The sequence below is a fragment of the Strix uralensis genome, chromosome 18 (assembly GCF_047716275.1).
Source record: "Strix uralensis isolate ZFMK-TIS-50842 chromosome 18, bStrUra1, whole genome shotgun sequence".
Taxonomy (NCBI): domain Eukaryota; kingdom Metazoa; phylum Chordata; class Aves; order Strigiformes; family Strigidae; genus Strix; species Strix uralensis.
In genome coordinates this window covers 2,785,877-2,808,062 of record NC_133989.1, presented here as the reverse complement: position 1 = coordinate 2,808,062, position 22,186 = coordinate 2,785,877, and the positions used below count along the sequence as shown (strand labels likewise).

Genomic DNA, 22,186 nt, shown 5'->3' with positions numbered 1-22,186 from the left:
CGTGCTGCCCTTCTCGAAACACTAATCTGAGCTTGTCTGATTTAGTGATAGTATGGTGCAGGGGGAATGTAAGCCTGGAAGGGTCTGCTTGTGCTGATGGGGGTATTGGCTAACTAGCTCCTCGCTGGCAAACTGCTGCTAATGATGGTCTAACTAAATTAGACAGCTAACGAACTAACAACTAACTAACAGCATTTAGTTTATTAGTGCTTTATTAGGCTTCAGATTGAAGCAGAATCTCCTTAGCTGATACGATTTCCTTCCTTCAACCTCATTTCCACATTCTCTTTTGGTAGGTTTCCCCCCTCTTTTGCATTTCTGTTTGGTCCTTTATGCCAACCAGTATTTTTCACTCCTACTTTAACTAATGGAACTATAATTACACGTGCATCCAATGGTAATGATGCATGGAATTAACCATCTCCACATCCCAGTTCCTCTGCCTAGTTCTTTGCTGAACATCACTGCTTTCAGGTCAGCTCTGGCCTGCAGAAAATATCTCAAATAATTAAAATGACTGGTAGTAGCTGAGGCAGGTATCAGTGCCTGGAGGTAGATTTTTAAAGGCTGTAGCTAGTACCACCATACAGGCAAATAGCTTGGCACCAGCAGAGTCCCAGACTCATCAGTGCCAGCTCTTGCTGATTATCAGCCTGGCTTCTCCATCCAAGCTCTCTGATGGCTGCTACGATGCTCAAGCTGCTCTGAGCCCACTTTTTAGGAAGTGTGGCCATGGTGTTGAGTGCAGCCCACCCTGGGGAGAGGTGGAAATCCTGCAGGGAAGAGGTTGGGGGCAAGCCACATGGCTTGCATCAGGGAATGGCACATCCTGAACCCTTCATAGGAAAGTTAGCGCATAAGGAAGGAGGTGTTTGTCCTTCTTACTGCTAATTGAACCACTCATCCTACAGCCTGCCTATGCCCAGAGCCTGCTGGAGTCATCTACACAGAGCAAGCAGAAAGGACACTGTCCGCAGCCTGCTGGAAAGCAGACCTGCCACCTTCCCGGCTCTCAGCTGAAGCCTGGCCAGGGACGAGCGGGTGAGAAACCAGCAAAGCCAGGATCAGATTGCAGCAGGCTCCTCCTCCAGAGACTACAGAGAGGGAAGGAGAGGCGGGGAGCTGGAGCCAGCAGCTCCAGGCTGCCTACCTGCACCTTGCCAGCCAGGCTGGGGACCGCGCTGGAGACCAGCATCTTCTCAACCCGCATCCCATGGGGTGTGTGGGCTACCCCGGGCACATCTCCCCACTGCTGCCCACCTCCTGCCCGGCATGGAGAGCCTGAGCACCAGCCTGAAGAAGAAAGCCACGGAGCAGCACTACAGGGCTGAGGTGATGATTGCTGGAGAGCAACTGAGGTAGGAGGTGATGGGGCCCTCCTCCAGGCTGGGACAGGGCTGCACCCTGGGGCTCCCCACTGTACCCGGTTAGGATGCTCAAGGCTTTATCCTTGAGCGAGCCCTTCCCCACAGGTGCTTTCCTCCTCCCCAGCATCTACTGATCCTTTCTTCACCCACCAAACCAGTGGTGAACCAGGTCCTTTCCCATATTACCTTGTCCTGCTGCTCCTCTCCAGGCATCCCCTGCCCTTTGCCTCCAGGTGCCAAGCAACTGGCAGGTGGTTTTAGATGGCAACAGGTTTTTTTCCTGCTTTTGCATCTTCTCCCAAGTGCAGAGCCCGATGTGGTGACACTGTGCAGCCTCCCCGAGGTCCCTGGTCCCTGGCTGGATAGCAACAGCACCGGCTCGGGGCTCGTTTGGACTTTGGGAGTGATGGGGGAGGTCATCCCACGGGTGCCGTGCACCTGAATTGTTTTGCACAGCAACGTGTAGGGTCATCCCTCTCTTGAAATTCACTTGTGGGAACTTCCACTGGTTTGTAGCCCCTATTCTTGAGCAGCTTCTGAGGTTTTTTTCTTATGAAAACAGAAATATGTTCTCCTATACAAGAAAACCCATGTGGCTGAGAAAATGTGTTCCTTGTGTATCTGGGGTCAGACCCCTCCTTTCTTCTAAGCATGCGACCGTAGCTTTTCTAGCTCTTGAGCAGAGTTTGCTTGTTTGTGTCTGGAACTCTTCTGTTTTGCTTTGAAATGTGGGTGGAAAATAGGAAATATATCCTTGAGTAATGTAAAGAGCCCAGAGCCCAAGTGTGCTAACATCAGATTCCTAAAATTAGCTCTGTGTCACTCTGTTGTCCGTTCTCAGTGAGTCATGTTAGCCTTAGCTTTATTATTTTTACCGTATCAAGGATTGATAATTTCCAAATAAGGATTAGGGCCCCATCTTGAAAACACATCCCGTGTCCAAATTGGTTGGTTTTTAAACATGTAGTGATGGTTACTTGCGTTTCTAGTCTACTGTGTTTTACAATTATTACTGTCCTAGCTCCAGAAATTAAATCTTTTCTTCAGATAGTGACTGGGAAAGCTGCTGTTGCAGGTGGAGGCTGCATCAACCTTTCTGCCTTTGCAGTGTTTGCAGTTCATGTTGTAAGCAAGGCTTTGAAAGCGAGCTTAACTTTCTTATAGGGAAAAGCAGCAGCTGATCTAAGAGTGACTTGTCTCATTTCAATAACTCAGTGTAAGAGATGTAAAGTTATAACTTTTTCTATCTTGTGGGCAGGGCAGGCTTATTCATATTTGTATTTCCAGTGTTTTACTCCTCTGGAGTGACTGAGGTTTAAAATGGCTCCTATAGCCTGGGCCAAAAGAGGGTCAGGGATTCAGAGAAAAAATGAAATAATCAAGACGTGTTAAAACTGATCAGTGTCATCTAGGGGAATGACGTGGCTTCCTCGTGCCTTTCAGAGGACAGGAGCATGTCAGCTCCTGGAGCATTTGGTGATCATGACTGTAAGGAGGAGAAAGAGATACAAGAAATCTATGAACAGAGCTCTTCTAGTGTACTGCAGGCTATGCTAGTTCTTCTGAGCAAGGTAAAGGCATAGGTCAAATGCTACAGATTTCTGAACACCAATAATACCAACTCCCTTTTTCCTCCCAACATTTGTCTGGAAACTTCACTCCTTATTGGCAGCATGAATGTGCTCTGGGCCTTTAAAAAGGATGCTAAAAGCCTGAAGGGAGGCCAGGTCTGTGCAAGAGGGAATAACTTTTCTTTAGTGCAGCTGGGATAAAGGTGAATAGAAAACCCAAAATATATGTACTTTTTGGGGCATCCATCTTTTTCTTTTTTCTTCCCCCCCCCCCCCCCCCCCCCCAACCCCACCTTATAGCTGGAGTGCCTTGGAGTCTCCTGGTTAGGGAGCTCCCAAAATCTGGGAGTTTTTTTCAGACCAAGCTCATGGCAGCAGGTTGCAGTTTGTTTGCTACCCCAGGGTGAACGTGATGCAGGTTATCTCTGCTGGAAGGGGTGATAGGAGGGCTTGGAAGCAAGGGTAGAGCAGAGGTTAGAGCCCTCACTTCAGATGCTGTTGTGCACTGAATACGTGGTGCTGGGGGACACATGCTGTTTTGCAAACACCGCAGCGCAGGGAGCAGACCCGATCTGCCTTTGGGCAGCTTTGGCTGCTTCGTGCCCCTGACCTGCTCTTAGAAGGCTCAAGCTCGTTGGTGCGTGGAGAAGAGCAGGTGGATTCTATCCAGCACAACTGCTCTCTTCTTCAGCTGCGAGCTGTGGGTGATGGGTGTAAAGGCCAAGGAAGGCCCCCAGTGCTCACAGGGATGGAGAGGTGGATCCTTGTGCTGGTGGCTCAGCACAGAGCAGTCTCATCCTGCTTTGCTCTGGGCAGGAACCTGTTCCCAGTGCAGAAAGACTGGAAGGAGCTGCTGGCCAGCACGGGGGTGTAAAACCCAGGCAGGAGGGTGAAGAGATGGACATCAACCTGCTGTGGGGCTCCTCTTTCCCTCACTGAAAGGAGAATTGAGCGCTGCAGAGCAGAGCATGCTGTGTGCTCGAGCCAGTCTCTTGTCTTTTGGGGATCTTGCAGCCTGGCAGATAAGGAGTTAGTGATATGAATCTTCCTAGGGCCTGGATGCCCAGTAGGGAGCAAGGGGGAAACTGAGGCAGAGAGGCTGGATGATGACTCGGGCAACAGCAGATGGGGCAGGGCTAAATGTCTGTGGAGTGGTCCCCTGCTTTTCCCCAGGAATAAAGAAGCATGTAAAGGAGCCTCGTGGTCTGCCCTGACTCTGTAAACCTCGATCAGCAAATACGCTGTTGTATTTACATAAAATCTCAAACATTTGTTTTTCCCTGTTCTCCGCTTCCTGCCCCGCCTCCCCACTATTGTATTTAATCAAACAAACCTTTGCTCCATCTTTACAGTTCTTTGGCTTCCCAGCAAGTTTGCAAATCCCTCTGAGTTTGGTTTGGCTGGAGGGATGAGTCTGTTCAGTTTCAGGATGTGCTTCCCAGACAGAAATAGCTGCACAAGCGAGGGGTGAGGGAATGCTTCGTGGGGATGGCCGGGAGCAAACTGGATCCTAACGGAGTCGAGGGGAGCGTGGAAGCTGTGCTTGGGGCTGTCTGTCTGCCAGGGTCCATTTGCTTCCACGGGGATGCTGCTTTCTAGTCCATGGGGAGGGAAGAGAGTTTTGGGTCTTGAGTCTCTCCCCATCAAAAAGACGAAGATGATAAATTTACACTTTGGTCTTGGTTTTGAGGGCTTCTGTCTCAGACTCGTTCCTCACATCTGCTGTCGGTCTTTTTGTTTCAGACATATGAACTTGCATAAAAATCACACTAGTTTTACTGGGCGTTCTGTGGTCCTGGGTGGCATTCTGTAAAAGGCTCAATTAGTCATTTTTAATTGCAACAAATGGCTTATCTGCACAGAGATATCCTGGAACAGCTACTGAGCTTTGAATTCACACCCTGCTGTAATCTGAGTTTCTCAAGTATAGACAAGTCTCTGTGCGCTCTCTTCTGGGTATTCCTCATGGTCAAGTGAACCGGCTGTTCTCTAATAACTCTGTTAAGCTGCATTAGTCACTCTTAAACATAAAATATACTTGGTATACTTATGTCTTGAGCAGAAGAAGTGAGAGGAGAAGGAAAGTTTTCTATGAAGAGCAAAACTGTGATTTCAGCCACTGTCCAAAATTTTCAGTGGGGCCGAGTGTTTTATTTGGATACTCAGATTGAGACACTGTTAAATAAAATGCTCATACTTTGATGCTCTGGACATTGGGCTCACTCAAAGGTGTGTAGCTGAACAAGCCAAAATTTGTATTCCTGGCCAAAACTCTTGGGTCCACAGGAGATTTGGTGTTCTCTGTTGAACTTGGACCTCTTGAAGTGGGGATGTTTTCCTGGAGGGATCGTGGGACACTGCTTGATGTGGTGGTCACCAGCTGAACGTTATTTTCAGCCCTGGTGAACGTGAGGACTGGGAAGTAGACTTGTGCTTGCCAGGGTTTCTTTTTGAGATACAAGTCCTGTTTTCCTATACATACGTTTAAATACAAGTAGGAAAACAAAACATCTCTGTGCTGCTTTGGGCTGCCACAGACATGCAAAGCTTTCCCCTCTCCCCTAGAACGTACTGGTGCTTTTGCAGACTGGGAGCGCAGCAAACTGGGTTTTGCTGAGCCTGTTTGCAGTGGGAGTTTTGCATGAACGTGCCTCTCCAGCAGCTACTTTGCAGATATGCTGTTGTGGTTGTTGCTGCCTTTTACTGAGCACTTAGTTGTTTGTTTGTTTGTGGTTTGGTGTTTTTGTTTTTTCTTTTTTTCTGTAGAGATAGGAACAGAAAAGATCCTTTGGGTGATGCATCTTTCCAGGGCCATTCATCTGTACTTAACCGCTGTGGGAATGCGAACCAGAGTTAATATCCTTGAAAGATTCACCTTGACATTTGAGATGCTCAAGGTCTGTTGACATGGGTAGGAGGTGATGGAGAGCAGCCCAGGGAGACGTTCCCACTCCGTGCTGGCACACACGAGTTCTTGGTGCAGAATATCTATCGCTTTAGGGATCGCTCTGGCTGTGCAACCATGACACAGTAAAAGCAGCACCTTTTCCAATACAAGAAAGCCCTTTGCTTTCTGATTTAGACTCTCAGCTGTGAAATTGCACAAAGTGTGAACATGCAGAAGTAATTGAAAGAGGAGCAACCTGGGTTGCCCTCCAGCAGTGGACACCCGTAACGCTGCTGGGAAAATGCTGGCCTGCCAGAGGAGCAGGGACGTTGTGTTTGTAACAGCTGAAGTGACTTGTGGGGGTTTTTTTTCTGTTTTGTGGTTTTTGGGTTGTGTTGTTTTTTTTTTTTTCCTATTTACACTGCTGTGGATCTGCCTTTCAACAAGGTTACACAGGATGAATAATGATGTCTTTGTAGTGACCTTGACAAAAGCCCAATTTGGTTACCCAACGCAGCCTACCCAAAGCAAACGCATGTGAAAGCAGCTCAGCGACTGCCAAGCGAGGAGTGTTTCATAAGAGTCAACTCTCGTGTTCTGGCAAGTATTTTGTCCTTGCTTTATTCTGCTTGCTGCCTTTTTTTTTTTTTTTTTTTTCCCTTCTGAAGAAGTAATAGGTACATGGGGAAGGCTTTGTCATCTAGAAAACTCATAATATTGCATTACACATCCTTCCTTAAAACTTTTTAATCTGGAAGCACAATTGTAAGCCACTCATAATTTCACAGGCTTTGTTTTTGCAACACGGACTGGTTTCTAGAGGGTGTCAGCTGAGCTGTTCGAAGACATAGTGGTATTACGTCCTTCTGTGTCTGAAGGACAGAATTTGTCTCCTCATAGTTGATGGGAAATGGTAAACAAGAGGGAAGTGAAAAGAACACAAGGACACTCGAGCTGTGCATCTTCCGCTGCCCTGGGCCTGCCGGCAAGAGAGCAAATTCGTCACGAACTTAAAACAGCCCGAGGATGCTGCTGCTCCAGAGGTGCTTAAATACCACTTAATTCCTGTCCTGGCAATTGTTCCAGCAGAATAGTTTCAAAATAAGTGGTTTTGGATTTTTTTTTTTTTTTTAATCTTAGATTTTCGTAGTATAGTTTGCTGAAAACCTTTTTTCTTTTCTTTTTTTTTTTTTCCCCTCAAGATTTATGCATTTTCTGCAGTATTCTGAAACGTGATAAAAAAAGACCTGTGGGGAAATATTATTCTCCCAACCACTTTCTGCTCAGGCCTTGTGTTATTATGGTCTATGTATTATTGTGGGTGAAGATGTGTATGTATATGTGTGTGTGTATATATATCTAGTCTCTATAGACTCCTGCAGACTCTTGATAGCAATTGAGTACTCTTGGTACGTTTCTTATCTCTACTAAACGTACCTCTAAAGTGGCATCCCACTTGCTGATTACGAAGGAAAGAAAGCATATAAAAAATGACTGCTTGTCTTCTCCCATAGCAGCGGGATGTCTGGGTGGGGAGCTTCTCTGTTTGCTGTTGCTGCTGACTGTGTCCAATTGTATTTTGACAGTGGACCATGAAATAAAGGAAGGAAAAAGCTAAAAACTCTAAAAATAACAGGCAGCTGTCTGTGAACTGTTCTATTCAGGCAAAATCCATATGCAGAATGACTGCTGGTCACTTGTGGGAATGAGCCTTCCAGATAGAGAGTAAAATACTGAATATAGACTTCAGTGTTTGAGGGAGGCCTGTCAAAGGCAAGGCCGGGAGCTGGTTCTGCATGAATCTTTGGTTTAGTATTTTAGTTACAGGGAAGGTTTGAAAATATCTGTTAAGATTTATGTTGGCTTGTAGCAGCCTCAGCATTAACTGTAACAATCAGTTACTCATTCTCCATCCAACAAAAGGTTTTACCTTAAGATTTTTGAGACCCTAGTATTTGTAAATCCTACAATATAGGATAAGCCATTATTACCTGATGGATTTTTAACATATTTAAAACTTCTCCTGTGGTGCCTGTAACTGTTGTCCAACATGCTGTGTTGTACACAACTTCTTCAAACAGAACAAAAGAACTGGAGGCATGAAATAAAGAAAGGCTGCAGTGATGAATGCCTTTGTAAAATATACTGGCTCAAGGCAAAACTGTGCATTGAAATGAGTAATTTGAAAACAGAAACATCCTGGAGTTACAGAGGAGATGTTTAATTAATATCTCCCCTCTGAGTCTGCTGCATGCACTGGGCATTTTCCAGGGTTGGTATTTTGGGAACAGTCATGACTACAGGGCAGAAGTTTGGCTCCTGGACAGATCTTCTGCCAAATTGGGTTGGCTTTGGCTTGAACACATAAGATCTCTATGCCTTGTGGCTTGCAGAGTTGTTAAGGTCCTTTTAAAATTCAAAGTTATACTCACTTGAGTAACCTTCACCCACATATGTCTTTCCATCAGAGTCACAGACTAGCCATAACATCAGGGTTTTCGGGATAGGATGGTTTTTGTTTTGGTAAACTCTGTCCCAGTCTATCCCAGTTTAAACTAGATTTTAACTAAACTATCTCAGATTAAACTAGGTTTTAACTAAAATGTCAGGATTGTTGTCCACTGTTGCTATGGATTAGTGGGTACGTGTATTAGTAAGTAGGGCATGGGATCCACCTGGCACTTGCAGAAGAAACGAGGGCTCCTGTTACTGCTCCCAGCCTGAGCTATGACTAAGGTTTTGTCCTGGGGGAACCTCCATTCCTGTTTTCATGGTTATCAGGAAGGATGAGTCTCTTTAACAAAGTAGCAAGTGCCAGGACAAGAGGGAATGGCCTCAAGCTGCGCCAGGGCAGGGTCAGACTGGCTCTTAGGAAGGATTTCTTTGCAGAAGGGGTTGTTGGGCGTTGGAATGGGCTGCCCAGGGCAGGGGGGGAGTCCCCATCCCTGGAGGGGTTGAAGAGTCGGGTTGACCCAGCGCTGAGGGATCTGGTGGAGTTGGGAACGGTCAGGGTGAGGTTCATGGTTGGACTGGAGGAGCTTCAAGGGCTTTTCCAACCCAGATGATTCTGCGACTCTGTGAGAGCCAGACACAGAATCATGCCAAGATGACAAGTATATGTACTACTATTTTTTTTTTCTGTGTTTTGACCCTTCTTCACAAGCTTCAGTTAACTGCTATGTATTTTTTAGAGACTTGTTTAGAACAAAAAGACATGCTTCAGACTAAGACTCGTGCAGGCGGTTATATAACCTGTGTAGTGGTAGGAGGAGAGAAGGGGATGATGGAGAGGCTCCTTAGGATTGACTGATGCAGTCTGGCAAAATCAAGAGCTTTGGTTGGATTTATAAGTCACTAGGTGCTTGCTAGAAGTCCCAGATCATCAGTGGTTCCTCTAGGCTGGGCTATTAGACCCAAATTCTCCTGTAACACCAGCTATGCTCAAGGGCTGTTTTTCTGTCTAGGCTTCGCCTCCACGATGGGAAGCTCATTAAGGACAGACGTTACCACCTCCGAACATACCCCAACTGCTTTGTGGCGAAGGAGCTCACAGACTGGCTGATCGACCACAAAGAAGCACCAGACCGAGAGACGGGCATCCGGCTCATGCAGAAGCTGATGGACCATTACATCATCCATCATGGTGTGTGGGTTTCTCTGCTCCCTGCTGAGTCTCCCCAGGGAGGTGGCCGTGTATCTGGTCACCGTGTGTGTCCATCAGCCCAGGGCATGGGAGCATGGTCAGGTCCCTGTTCACAACCCTCCTGTGGGTGAGGGCTCCTGGAGAAGCTGGGAGATGATGGGCAGGCATGAGGCTCTATGGGGTTGGATCTGTGTGAAGCTGCATGCTCTGGGGGATGTGCCAGCTCCCTGTCCCACAGAAAAGGGATTTGGGCTGTGCACTGGTAAAGCAGCACCTGAAGTGCCTCTTATTTGAAAGCAAGTTCAGCAACACCTGACCTATATTGCCCTACAGCAGTTGCATCAGCGGCTGGTGGTGGATATTTTTTAAAAAGCTGGTCTAGCTCATGTGCAGAAGCAGAAGCTGAATGAGAACACATGCTTCACCTCTGCAGGAAAGTTCATTTTTTTTACCGTAAGAGCCCAGCGTTCCTCAGTTTCCCCATCCATGCTGGGGTGGGACAAGTAGGGGTGTGGAGTCAACACCACTCAAAGCAAAAAGTCATCTGGTACCTGTAAACCTGGGGCTGAAGCAATCCTGTAGGAATGCCTCCCTTGGGAATTAAGTGTGTGATGCTATTTTGAAGGCTTAGCTATGGAACCTGTTAAAATTAAAAAAAAAAAGGGGGTGGGGTGGGGTTAAAAGCAGCTTGGTTCTCAAGCCCAGCTTTTAGTACTCAGGCTTTGTTCTTTTTAAAAATTATTTGTAACTTCCAGCAGTTTTGGATTAACTCGGGTCATGTACTGTGGTCTGTGCCTGTCCCTGAGCTGCAGAGCAGTCCCCAAGGTCCAGCCCTTGGTCCCAGTGTAACAACAGGAAACAAGGACACATTAGCAAAGAGCTGTTCCTCTCAGTGTGATATTTTTTTTTTTTTTTTTTTTTTTTGTCAGGCCCAATCAGGAACAAAAGTCCTGGATTTTCAATTTCCCTTGTTGGGAAGGGCTGTGGCTGAGCTGCTGACTCTTGGTTGAGCTCTTTTGCTTCCAAGTCCTCGGGGGAGGAGCTGTGGTAACCTGGAGTAGGGTGGTAGTTTGTCACAAGAGGATGAAGCTGAGGAGACAGAAGCAGGTGACAACTATTCAGGCCTCTCTTCCCCCCTCTTCTTTAGGGTCCAGAAATAGCTGCCTTGGACCACTGCAATGCAAACACTCTGTTGCCATCTGCTACTTGCTGAGGTTAATGCCCTTTACATTAAGCTGCCTTGAATAAAAATAAACTGCTGCTGTGCTTTATCACAAAAGTGTAAAGCTGAAGCAGTGAGTTCTCAGTTAACCATTAACACTTAAAACTGATTATTTTTCCATCTTTCCAGCCGACAGTTTCAAATAAATCCATTAGTTTGTTAAACCTGTGCAGCACTGGGTACCGGTGCTGTTTTGATTGCTTATCACGGACGTGTCCCTCCTGCTTCTGTGATAATTCCTGGCAGGACACAGAAGCTGACTTTCCAACTTGCCTTATGACCATTAATTTTTGTTGGTCCTATGGAAACAAGGCTGCCTGCTAACCGCAGCACTGCGCTAAGTGCTTTGCTGTCTAAACTGTTTGCCCTCTTCTCCACTGGGATCCAGAAGACGATAATTATCTCATGAAGATCATTATCTGTGCTGCCTCTTAACGGTCTGATGTGGTTTGAGCTGTTGTTCTATTACTTGCTGGAAACACCTTGAAATTGGACTTCAAATAGCAAAAATGCTTCGGTTTTCTAATGGGTGTAGTCCTGTGAGGTTTTCTGTTCAATTCCCAATTGCAATGACATCTGAATCATTGCTCCTTGGAGTTCAGAAAATGCAAACTTTCACCTTTTAAAACAACCTTCTCAGCCTGCCTGCTTGCTTGGTGAGTCATGGGCTTTAGCGTCCTGATTTCACATCAAGACCACTGCTCAGGAGGAATGATGAACTCCAAATAATCTGACAGTTTGGAGCATTTTGCTGCTTACCGAAAGGGGAATGAAGTTTTGCCAGCCTGCTCAGAAGAATGAACAAGTGCTAAAATTTTCACGAGAAGTATCTTGTATAATTTGAATTTCACTCTAGTGGGTTACCTTACTTTAGCGAGGAAATCTTTGTGGTTTTCTTTTCCCCTTTGACAAATTTTCTTTGGTTTTTGGGCATATTTACTTTTTTTTTTTTACTGCTGAAGTTTCTCCTTCTTGCTTCAGATGGGCGGACCTGAAGAAGGGCAGGCTGACTGCTCTGAGCTGTGATTTTGGGGCTGTGCGGTTCTGTTTTTTGGGGTTTGGTTGGGGTTTTTTTGACTTGTAGTCTAGGAATCTGTTGCAGGCAAGTTTATCTCAAGGCTGGATCCCAAATATTTACTTGCTAAATGTTGCATGCACTTTACACAACCTGTAAATGCATGTCTGTTCTCATCCCCAAGATGAAACTGAGGCTTTTCATATAGATTTGATTATTCCAGTTGAATGCACGTAGCTTTGAAGAAAAAATTCTCACTTGAGGTCAGTTTACTGTGCAAATGAATTGGGCAGAGTTGCCACAAAATGGTGTGGAAAAGTTGGTGTCATTATACATTTTAGCTTACAGGTATTTTTGATGGGGACAGAGCTGATTTTATGGGGTTTTGGATGAAGTGTGGGGTTTTTCCTCCTGTCTTCCAAGTCTACTTACACGTGGCAGTAGCTTTCTAAAAAAACCTGATTGAGACAATCAGTTTGTTTTCTTTTAGTCTAAACCAAAACATCAACATTTAAATTTAAACAACTGAAAAACCCAAAGACCAACAAGAAAAAAACAAACCAAAAAACTTCCCAGTTTGTTCTAATGAACATCTTAGTGTCTGGCTTAAAATGTAGACTCAAACTCGAGCTTTTCCGAGGTCTGTTCACTGGGAATGAGCTCTCCCACCAGCACGCTGTTTGTAAGCACCTAATTTGGGGAGCAAAGGCTCGGATGCTGGTTGCTCCGTGGTATGAGGGGCATAGAGAAGGACATTGCCTGCAGCCCCCATAGCTTTTAACCAGGAGATAACACCCTCCTGAGCCTGTGCAGGTCTGTCTGTCCCTTAGGGACTGACAGCCGCCCGCAGCACTGACATCCCTGCTCTGAACCGCTTTCAGTCTGCGACGAGCACTCGGACTACAAGGACGCCAAGCTGCTGTACCGCTTCCGCAAGGATGACGGGACCTTCCCTCTCAGTAAGGACGTGAAGGTGTTCATGAGAGGGCAGAGTCTTTACGAGAAGTACGTGAGTCCTTCCCCGGCAAAACAGCTCCCAAGAAGGGGCGGTGGGAGTGCGCTCTGGCTGTGCTTGCTGCTGATGCTCTACAGCCGGGAGCTGCAGCTACAGCTGGCTTTTCTCTTCCTTCTCTGCACCCTGTGCTGTAGCGCTGGGAAATGCTGTTTCCTGAGCCCTGTCACAGCCGCAGGACAACTGGCCTCTTTGGGGCTGGGCCAGGAGCTGGATTCTGAACTTGGATGCTTTTAGAGACTCCAACCCAAGCGCAGGTCCTGGGACCTGGCACGGGGAAGCGCTAGTGTCCAGGCTGCAGTTTGAGTGCTCCTGGGATGGGCATGTCCAGTGGCCATTCCCAGCCTCCCTGGGAATAATGTTGCTTCCACCAGCACGGTTAGGATTTACGTCCCACCAAAATCAGCAGGGTAGAGGATCTTCAGGGCCCTCGTGGGCCTGGATCCCTGCATCTCGTTTAGCCTATTTGCAAAATTTAAAATGGAAAAACTAATTCTCAAGCAGTAAAGAAAACTCCTTTCGCCTCAAAGTGTTTAGTTTTCTTTATGTTGATTGTTTCTGGTTCTAAATCTAAGCTATCTTCCCAGATATCTCACGAGTCCTTTTGTTAGACTGGGTTCAACCACAGACCCCCCTGTTTCCTTTAACAGCCTCTTCACATCATCTGCATCCTCAAAGCCTGGCAATCGGATTCACAACCTGGCACTGAGGGAGAAGTCCTTCAGCCAGCCGCTGAGGGGGGGGGGCGTGGGGGGGTGGGAGGGGAGGATTTTGGCTCCCTGCCCCTCTGGCAGACGTGCATCCCTTGTACTTTGCTTTTACTCGGGGGTGGTGGCCGTGGGACCGGGAAGAGCATCCCGGCGTCCCACAGCTGAGCCCGCTGCACCCTCTCGTGGAGACACCGCATTTAGCTCTCGATTGTGCTGCAAACTGAATATGTGTTTACAGAAACGCACCTTCTCCATCAATTTGGATTATCTGCCATGTGGTGTGTGCATTCGGTTTCTTGCTTGGCTTTCCCCCGCGGTCTTCAGCTGAGGTCGCAGCTGGACTGGTTTTGCTGGAGCTGCTTCCTCCGCTGTGAGAAGATTTACAAAGCTGCCTGACTGCAGCTCTGCATCTCTCCCTCCCTTCCCACCGCTCCCAGGCAGCAATGTTTTGGCTGTAACGCTTTGCCCGCTTCTCTTGGCCTCGCTTCGGCCGGCTGCAGCTCCCGGGTGGGATGGCAGGGCTGCACAGCATCACCTCTGTGCCAGGCTGGTGAGCGTGGAAGAGTCAATTCTGAAGGTGAGAGAGGAGAACTCGGTGAAGTACCAGAGGACTTTCTTGGGCTGTGAGATGGTCGACTGGCTCATTCAGGAGGGAGAAGCGGAGAACCGAAAGGAAGCAGTGGAGCTGGGAAGGGCGCTGCTGGAGCATGGGATCATTCAGCATGGTGAGTGAGGGTCTGGCTGGAGCCGGGATGGAAAGTAGGAGATGAGTGTAGTTGTCAAGGCTGCGCTAGGAACAAATCCCCATTCATGGCGTGAAACAAGTGCTGGTCAAGTGCCCACTTGGAGATGGCAATGGGGCCTTTTAGTTCTAAGTTTGGAGCCAGTGACCTTTGAAATCGGATCAATCTTCCACCACCCACAAAGGCTTTGAGTTGAAATCTGAGCTATTGCTCTTCAGTTCTTCAAAGCCTCCAGCCGCAGGACTGGGATCCACCCCTGGGTTTGGAGGGCTGGGCTGTGAGGATGTAAGGTTCTGCTATGCTTGGCTGGAGATCATAACCATCTGCAGGAGTTACATGTTCAATTCAGAAGGCAGGGAGTCCTCTAAGTGTCTTGGGGCAGGTGGAGGCCTGTGACTTGGTGGTGCACCCCCAGGAGATGACATCTCTTGGGGAGGTGGCCCTGCTGTTCCTCCTTCCCTGCAGGTAGCATTCCCAAACAGTCCAAAAAACTGCAATAGGACACAGAGACATTAAAAGCAATTCATCTGGGTCCCTCAGTATATTTGCTGTATGTTTTTTCAAACCCTCTCAGCCTCTCCCTCCTCCCCTATTCTCTCCTAGTCTCCAACAGGCATCACTTCTTTGACAGTGACATCCTCTACCAATTCTGGATCAACTTTCGACGGAGGCGTCGTCTCACAGAGTTACTCAATGAGAACTCTTCTCGCGCCCTCTCCGAGAGCCCGGACAGTCCCTTCTGTCTTCGCAAGCTCAATCCGGACCCAGGCAACACCAGCTTTCTCTCTGGTAACTGTGAATGTGTTTGTGGAGGGGTGTGAAAGCAAGGATTACATTGCCAGAGTATCCCAGAGCTGAGGGTGTTCCGCCAGGCAGCCCATGAAGTGACCACCCATCTCACTGGTTTGTGGTGGATGTCATGATGCAGTGGCAGTCTCCATCACAGCTCCCCATCCCAGGAGAATAACTCAACTTACCATCAGCTCAGCTCTTGGTCTTTCCTTGAAGCTGGTTTTATTCTTTCTAAGCTCAAATGCCATCCTCGGTGCATGGTTACCTCTCAGATGTGGGTCAGGCTGGTGGGGGAAGTTTGTTATTTTAAACTAGTCTGTTCCTTCCTGGGGTAATTGCTATTTCTGCCTCTTTCAGTCCAGACCAACAAGGAGATCAAAATTGTCTCAGCGGTTCGAAGGAGCAGCATCACTTCCCTCGCTGGAAACTCCAACCCCTACTTCAGCACTACTCCTGCGCTGGTGTTCCCTCCTGTGGCTGAGTGCAACCCCAAATCAGGTCTGGGCTTCTGCATGGCCCTGTGGCTGCACAGGATACAGCTATTCCTTCAGGGTGTGGGCTAGCTCAAGCCTCAGGTCCAAACCCATCCACTGTCAGCTTGGTGACTTGCAGGAGGAGAGGGGCAACCTCACCTCTGAGCCTTGACTTGAAAAGTTGTGCAAGTGTTTTGAAAAACATTGAGGTGAATGCAAAGATTTCTGTGGGCAGTAACTGTGGCTGGTTCTAACACCTGTTTGCCAGCCCATGGTAATCCCCAGGCTGCCTTGTTATGCACTTTAATGTATGAAACCCTTGATTCTGATAGGATCTGTCACCTTCTGCTCTAGTGTTAAAGAGACCCGTCACCACTGAAGAGCTCCTGTCCCCTGGGGCCCCTTACGTCAAGAAAACACTAACTGTAAGTGACCACAGCGAATGGTATTGCTAACCCGACAGTATCGAGTGCTCTGCCTGCTCTTTGATAGCTTTCTGCCTGCTGCTCCGACCTCTGTACGTTGAAACTTTGATTGCATGTCACATCATCACCGCTCTTTCTTGGTGAGTCTCAGTGGGTCAATGTCTGCAGATATTCTTGTGGGTGAAAATGTGCACAGCCTCTGCTTTAGCTTAATGTGTGTCAAAGGGGTAGATCAGGAAAGAGAATGTTTCCTGGGCAGAACAACTCCCATTTATATTTCCCCCAGCTCCATGCAAACTGTATAATCAGTTAAGTCCTGTGACAGTTGAGACACGTCCTCTGTGTCACACCGATATCACCTTTATGCACAGCTTTATGCATCTTTCAGGTTCCTGCTGCAGATCAAATATGCTGCTATGATCTGTCAGCATCTGATGGAGCAGCACTGAATTGGGAGCATCTGAGGGCCACTCTTCCCTTTCTTTGGATGGGCTTTTTTTTTTTTTAATGGACAAAATAAACACACTGCAAAATCTCCAGGATGCTGCAGACAACCTGAGTTCTGGGCTTTTGTTTTTCTAATTATTTCTAAAGCTGTAGGACCGGTCAAGGCAGGGCTGGTGGGTGCTGGCTGTGAATGTTGCAAGACAGTTCCTGCCCTGCAGACCCTATCGTGCTTGTTTATTTTTGTGTAAAACTTCTCATCTCTTTCCTGCCCACCTTTGAAAGGGGGAATCTCACCAGTTTAGAAAGTGTGAGGGCTGTCTTGCCGTACGGGTTTGACACAAGTGGGGTTACAGAGGAGCTGTGGATCAGGTTCCCAAATTAACTGTGCTGTAGAAATTGGTGGGAAGGAGCAAGAAAAATAAAGCTGGTGATTAGTGTGGCATGTATGAGGATGTGTCGTTCATTCTCCTCCTGAATGTTCTTGCCCTGTCCTTCAACTCTGCCAGCCTCGGCCTTTCATGGCTCATTTCCTTCTGCTTAGTGTGCAGTTGCTGTTATTTATTTATATGGGTAATGTGCAAAGTCCTTTGGGAATTCCTTTTCTCTTTTAGTCACATCAGATGGCCACGGTATTACAGCAAACTGCTCTGACAGACTGAGATCAGAGTGGGAAAAATTAAGAGTGGCTACTTCCACCCTGGAAATGCTCTTCTGTGCCAAGGAAAAGGCGTCATGTGCGTGCTCTGGAAATGTTCTCAACACGTTCTTGGTGCATGCCTTGCACTTCAACTTCATGCTGCCCGTGCTTCACTCTTCTACACTTGCTGGCAGGGGATATTAAACAGAAAGCAGCATTGCAGAGAGCAATTAATCTGTGGTTGTGCATCTCGCTTGGTGCACAGCCCTTTCTATCCCACCCATGATAGATTAGGATCATGAGCAGAGCTCTCCATCTCACTAGGAACTGTTGCATCTCCTCTATCCAGCCCATTCCTTGGTTTTTAAAACCTTTTTGTTCTGCTTGTAGATTGTGGGGGATGCGGTGGGCTGGGGGTTTGTGGTCCGAGGAGGAAGACCTTGCCACATCCAGGCAGTGGACCCAGGAGGACCTGCTGCTGCTGCAGGGATGAAGGTACTTCTCACTTGTGGTGACTTACCCAGAGGCAGGGACTTATGTCCTGTTTGAGATTTCAGGCTGAACACATCCTCTGTGATAATCTCACCTCCTGCAGTAGAGATCAGTTTGGTTGAGTCGGCCCATGGAGCTCTGGCAGGGCAGCGAGAGGCGGAGGGAAGGATGCTCTCTGCAGGCCAAGTGCACTGTGTGCGGCTGCACAGTGGTGGGTTTGCCTTTTGCCAGGACAGCACAGGGGCTGGGGGCAGCTAAACACAAAAAAACTCTGTCAAAACTAAACTGTCCCTGTGGTAGACTTTGGAGTTGTAGAAACTGTTTGAGCTGCTAGAAACAAAGCAGAGAATTCCCAGCTCAGCTCCAGTAACTGTATATAACCCCAGTGAAGCAGGGAAAGACCAGAGCTTTATCCTGAACCACTGGCTCTCACGGATCCTGAGATGTGTAACGCATTTTGTGTTTCTCTGCTATTAACAGTGCAGTTCTGTGTGGAACTATTTTCCATGTACATGAAAGCTTAATAACTTCAGGCTGATGCCTTGCTTTGATTTGTCAAGTAACTTCCAGTATTTCCAGCTCCGGTGAAATGAACTGAGGTCTTGAAACTCATTTTAGACCCAGGCACATATGGGTTTTGTGTGTCAAGTTTTAGGCATGAAGGAAAGAAATGTTGAGTCTCACAGTTCCCTATAAAAACCCCAGCAGTGAGGGAGTAATTTCTACATAAGTCTAAAGTCGTGTGGATATTTGAAATAATGGGATTCTTCAAAGGCAGAGTGTGACTCCTTGTTTGCTTCAGGCAGGATTGGAAGGGGATGGATGAATTTGTTTCATTTACTCAAGAGCCCAGTTAATTTCTCCTTACCTAATCTCATTTGCTACCAAATTGCTAGATGTTAATATTGTGCCTCATTTCCATCTGTGAAATGAACCACTGCTCATAAATGAATGCTTTTTTTTTTTTTTTTCCTCTGTTAGCTCACAGTCTATATCCCTTTGGTCCCTTTTTTATGATGTAGTGATCATAGCACAGTGATTATTAGTGTATCTTACAGAGTGGTAATGTTTTAGGGGTTGCAGGATTTTGTAGCAAGTTACTTGCTTTGCAGCCTCTGGCTCGAGTCCATCATGGGCAGAATTTGCCAAGAAGACGTCGGCTGAAGGTAACCTGCCCTTCCTCTCCTTGCAGGTGTGCCAGTTTGTTTTCTCAGTGAATGGTATGTGTGTTTTGCATCTGGACTATCAAACCATCAGCAGCCTCATCATGACAGGACCACGAACTCTCGTGATGGAAGTCATGGAAGCCATTGAATGAACAAAGCAGTCTCATCCCACAGCTGTTTGGAAAGGCAGGACACTCCACTAAGCAAGGACGGACTGTGGGGAGGGACCAAGCTTGACCATTCACTGTGAAATGTTAGCCAGGCATTTTAATATATTTTCAAATAAATGCATTCTAATGGACAAGTCACGGATTTTGATGTTGTTGAAATATTTGGCTCTACCTGTTCTTGAGAGGGTCTAAGCTCCTGCAGCTCCTTTTTAATGCCAGTGGGGGAGTTCAGCACATCATGAAACCAAGTCTCAGAACAAGTCATTCACCCAGCTAAGCTGCAAGGCTGGTGGTACAGGCTGGTAAGCAGCAAGAAGTTTGATACCCAAGCAAGTGAGTATATCTGAGCTCCCCTGAGTTGTCTGTGCAGTCTACCAAGAACACGATGTGCTTTCCAGATGGCCCGATAAGCCGTGCCGTTGGCTCTGTCAAGAAAATAAGGAAATGAATAGAGTGATGTATGCTTCCTGGTAAAGAAAGTCTAAGGCTCCTGCTACTCTCTTGGCTTAGCCACACTCACAGCCAGGACTGTTTGCTCTTCCCTGCTGTTTCTTGCAAAGGTGAGACTTCCATGACTGTGCTTTTTGTTCTTCCACCCCCTAATAATGCTTAAATTCATCAACCAGCTTCACCTCCGCATGGAGCCAGGCAGAGGTCCCAAACACCATAGGCTGCCACCAACCTAGTAACGGGAGGCAGTGGGGGAAAGGAGCAACCCTAAACAGTGTCTGCCCAAAAGAAAATGTGTCATGGTCTGAGTTTGACTCTGGGAGGGAACAGAAATTGGTGAAAGCCACCAAAATCCAGCCCCAAGCCCTGCTGCTCCCGGGATGACTGCATTAGCAGACAGTGCAGAATATTCATATGCAGACTACCCTGAAAATGAACTAAATTTAGAATAACAGGTAATAACAAGAAACTGGGGAGGTTTCTTGCTTTCCAGTTCACAGCGCATCCTGCTTGCCCTCAGCCTGCAATGCTGTGCATAGAGCAGAATGATTTCCAGGGCTCCTGCTTAGGGCAGGTCCCTCAGTGCAGCTCTTTTGGCCACCAACCAAGTCTTAAAAAAAAAAAAAAAAAGCTAAACCAAGAAAACAGTCATTGTGATTTGTGCTAAAGTGGGAGCTGTCTTTCTTGGAAGATCAGATGTCAGCTGTATATTAAGTATTGCATTACTGCTGGCTGCCTTCTTTTTTTTTCCTTGATATAAAGGGCTGTGTGCTCCCCCAGTACTGGTGCAGAGGTAACAGGACTACTTGGAGCAGAGCATTCCTGGAACATGGTCCAAGCAAGATGTTTGCATTGATAATCCATTGGGGTCCTTCCAGCCCCTAAGTGAATCCAGACAATCTTTTAAGCCATTTGTCAATATACTCACAGTTGTTTTTAGCCATTCAGTGCACAAGCAAAGCAGCATCCATCTGTCTTTTTGCTTGTTAAATTCTGGTTTGTGTTGTTGTTCAGGGAGGGCTTGGGTGTCTTTGGTGGCCCCAAGGTTTAATCCAGAGTGTTGGGCCTGAACTAAACTCAAAGGCAGGAGACCACAGCATTTTGTGGGCACCCTGAGAAAGGCAGGCCAGAAAGCAACAAGCTGAACATAAGCACTGGAAGCAGCTCCAGATTTTTCTGGCATAAACAGAGCATGAATTTTAGCTCCGGATCTGAATTCCCTGAAAGTGAAGTACAGGAGATCTCTGGTCTCTTCTTTCTCACCTCTTCCCATTTTTAAAGGAAATTGTAGCAAATCTGAGCAACTACTGAAATCCAGTAGGAATTACAGAAGAGGTAGCTTGTGGTATTTACATGTAGAGCAGTGACAACTCTGTCTTCTAAGGTTACCAAATGCTCCATGTTTTGTCTTAACAAGATTTGAGTGATTTCTTTTGGTGTTATCCTTTGGCCTGTATACTGTGATGCTTTTTAATACTTACTAGATTATAAAGCAAAATGGCAACAAATAGTTGCCAACAAAACAAACTACCAAATGCTTCTTTAGTTTGCACAAATATTTAAAAACTATGAGTTTGGGGGTTTTTCTTCCTATCTGCGTTGACCCTTTCAAAGGTGCCTGTGTTTCCTATGGAAGAGCAATTGTGAGTTTCTTGCAGCTTGCTCTGTTGCAATGGGAGACTGATGCTGACAGTCCCTGGAGATGCAGCTGAAAATCTGGCCTCCATTTGTAATGAGAAATGCCACTGTCAGTTGTTCCACTCCTGGCAATGAGGACAAAATCTTCCTGAAAAAGTTTTGGCGCGGAGCTGGGCGCCTCTCCCAGGCACTCCTGGGGCTGGGGACCACATGCCGGTGGAGGTCAGGGCTGTATCCCACAGCTGGGGAGTCTGAAGCACCGTTGAGCTCCAGTTCATGATTCAGCCTCTGGCCTTGCAAAACTTACAGATGTGCTTAATTTCCTTAAACAAATGCAATTTGCCTTCAGTGCAAATGCAGGGCTCTCAAAAAATATTTAATGGGATGTGAGTGGGGCCGGACTGACTTCATCCCTGGGAGCCTGACAGTGGGCGGGAGCCACGACTTGTTGCTGCACTCTAGGAAATCAGCGTGCAGCTTCCTGGACATATATTTAGCATTTAGTTAGCAAACCCACGAAAAGCTGTTTACTGTTTTTCGTAGAAGCAGTCTCTTGCTTTCCACGCACGCTTTATTTAGCTGCATGTAGGGGCCAAGCAGTGATCTCCGCTGCGTGGTGAGAGGGAGGTGGGGGAATCACTGTCCTTCTCCCCCTGCTCTCCCTCCCCTTCCTTATTCCTCCTGACGTCTGGGAATTGAAATCTCTGATCACGCCGAGGAGCAGATGAGGCGCCAGGGCTGCTTCTCCCACAATTTAAGAATGTAGCTGGATTCGTCGCCCTCCCCGGCTGACTCCAGGGAAAGCTGCGCTGCTCCCCAGAGGTCTGTGGCTCGTTCCCCGTTGGGGCTCGGTTCGCAGGGATGCTGAGGAGGGGCTGGGTGGTTCTGGGACACGCGTGGGTATGGGCAGAGCAGGGAACTGTAGGGCTTTGCTCTCCGGGAAACTTAGAGCTGGAGCAGCTCAGCTCGGGGCAGCGCTGCCGAGGCTGCACAGGGGTGGCAGGTCTCATCCGCTCATGGTGAAGTAGCTTCAAGACTCAAATTCACTGTAGGTCAGGTCTAAATAGTGCCAGGGCTGCTTTAGCAATTCTTTTGGAGCGATGGCTGTGAGACACATACGTTGGTTTGGTTTTTTTCCTTCTATTTTGTGGTTACTACTATAAAACCTGCAGGAAATCTCTGCCAGAGAGGACAGTACCTGGAAGAGTTTGTTAGCGATACCAGTGGTCTGAGTGGGTTTTTCCCACCTGGAGGTGTGGTGTGGGTCTGCATCAAGCTGATGTTACTAAGCCTGCCCAGGCTGTGGGGAGCTCAGCCTAGAAGTGA

At 47.3% G+C, this 22,186-nt stretch overlaps 2 protein-coding genes across 4 annotated transcripts in view; both read left to right on the top strand.

The window, feature by feature from the left end:
• Window positions 1–1,021: 1,021 nt before the first annotated feature.
• LOC141951689 (DEP domain-containing mTOR-interacting protein-like) lies at window positions 1,022–18,910 on the top strand. 3 transcript variants are annotated; one of them, XM_074888251.1, is made up of 11 exons: window positions 1,276–1,358; window positions 6,305–6,425; window positions 6,726–6,868; window positions 9,290–9,468; window positions 12,587–12,710; window positions 13,974–14,152; window positions 14,774–14,959; window positions 15,320–15,460; window positions 15,790–15,860; window positions 17,335–17,439; window positions 18,629–18,910. In XM_074888251.1, the coding sequence occupies exons 3-11, from the start codon at window positions 6,852–6,854 to the stop codon at window positions 18,752–18,754; spliced, it is 1,128 nt and encodes a 375-aa protein (XP_074744352.1). In that variant the 5' UTR covers window positions 1,276–1,358; window positions 6,305–6,425; window positions 6,726–6,851; the 3' UTR covers window positions 18,755–18,910. The 3 variants fall into 3 exon arrangements, with proteins under 3 accessions (XP_074744354.1, XP_074744352.1, XP_074744353.1); XM_074888253.1 differs by lacking the exons at window positions 6,305–6,425; window positions 6,726–6,868 and having other exon boundaries at window positions 1,022–1,358; XM_074888252.1 differs by lacking the exons at window positions 1,276–1,358; window positions 6,726–6,868 and having other exon boundaries at window positions 5,866–6,425.
• Window positions 18,911–21,549: 2,639 nt separating this feature from the next.
• Window positions 21,550–22,186, top strand: part of COL20A1 (collagen type XX alpha 1 chain) — a 52,776-nt gene continuing 52,139 nt past the window's right edge. The window contains exon 1 of the mRNA XM_074888062.1: window positions 21,550–21,682. The gene's annotated coding sequence lies outside the window, so the exon portion shown is untranslated. The remainder of the gene's footprint in view (window positions 21,683–22,186) is intronic.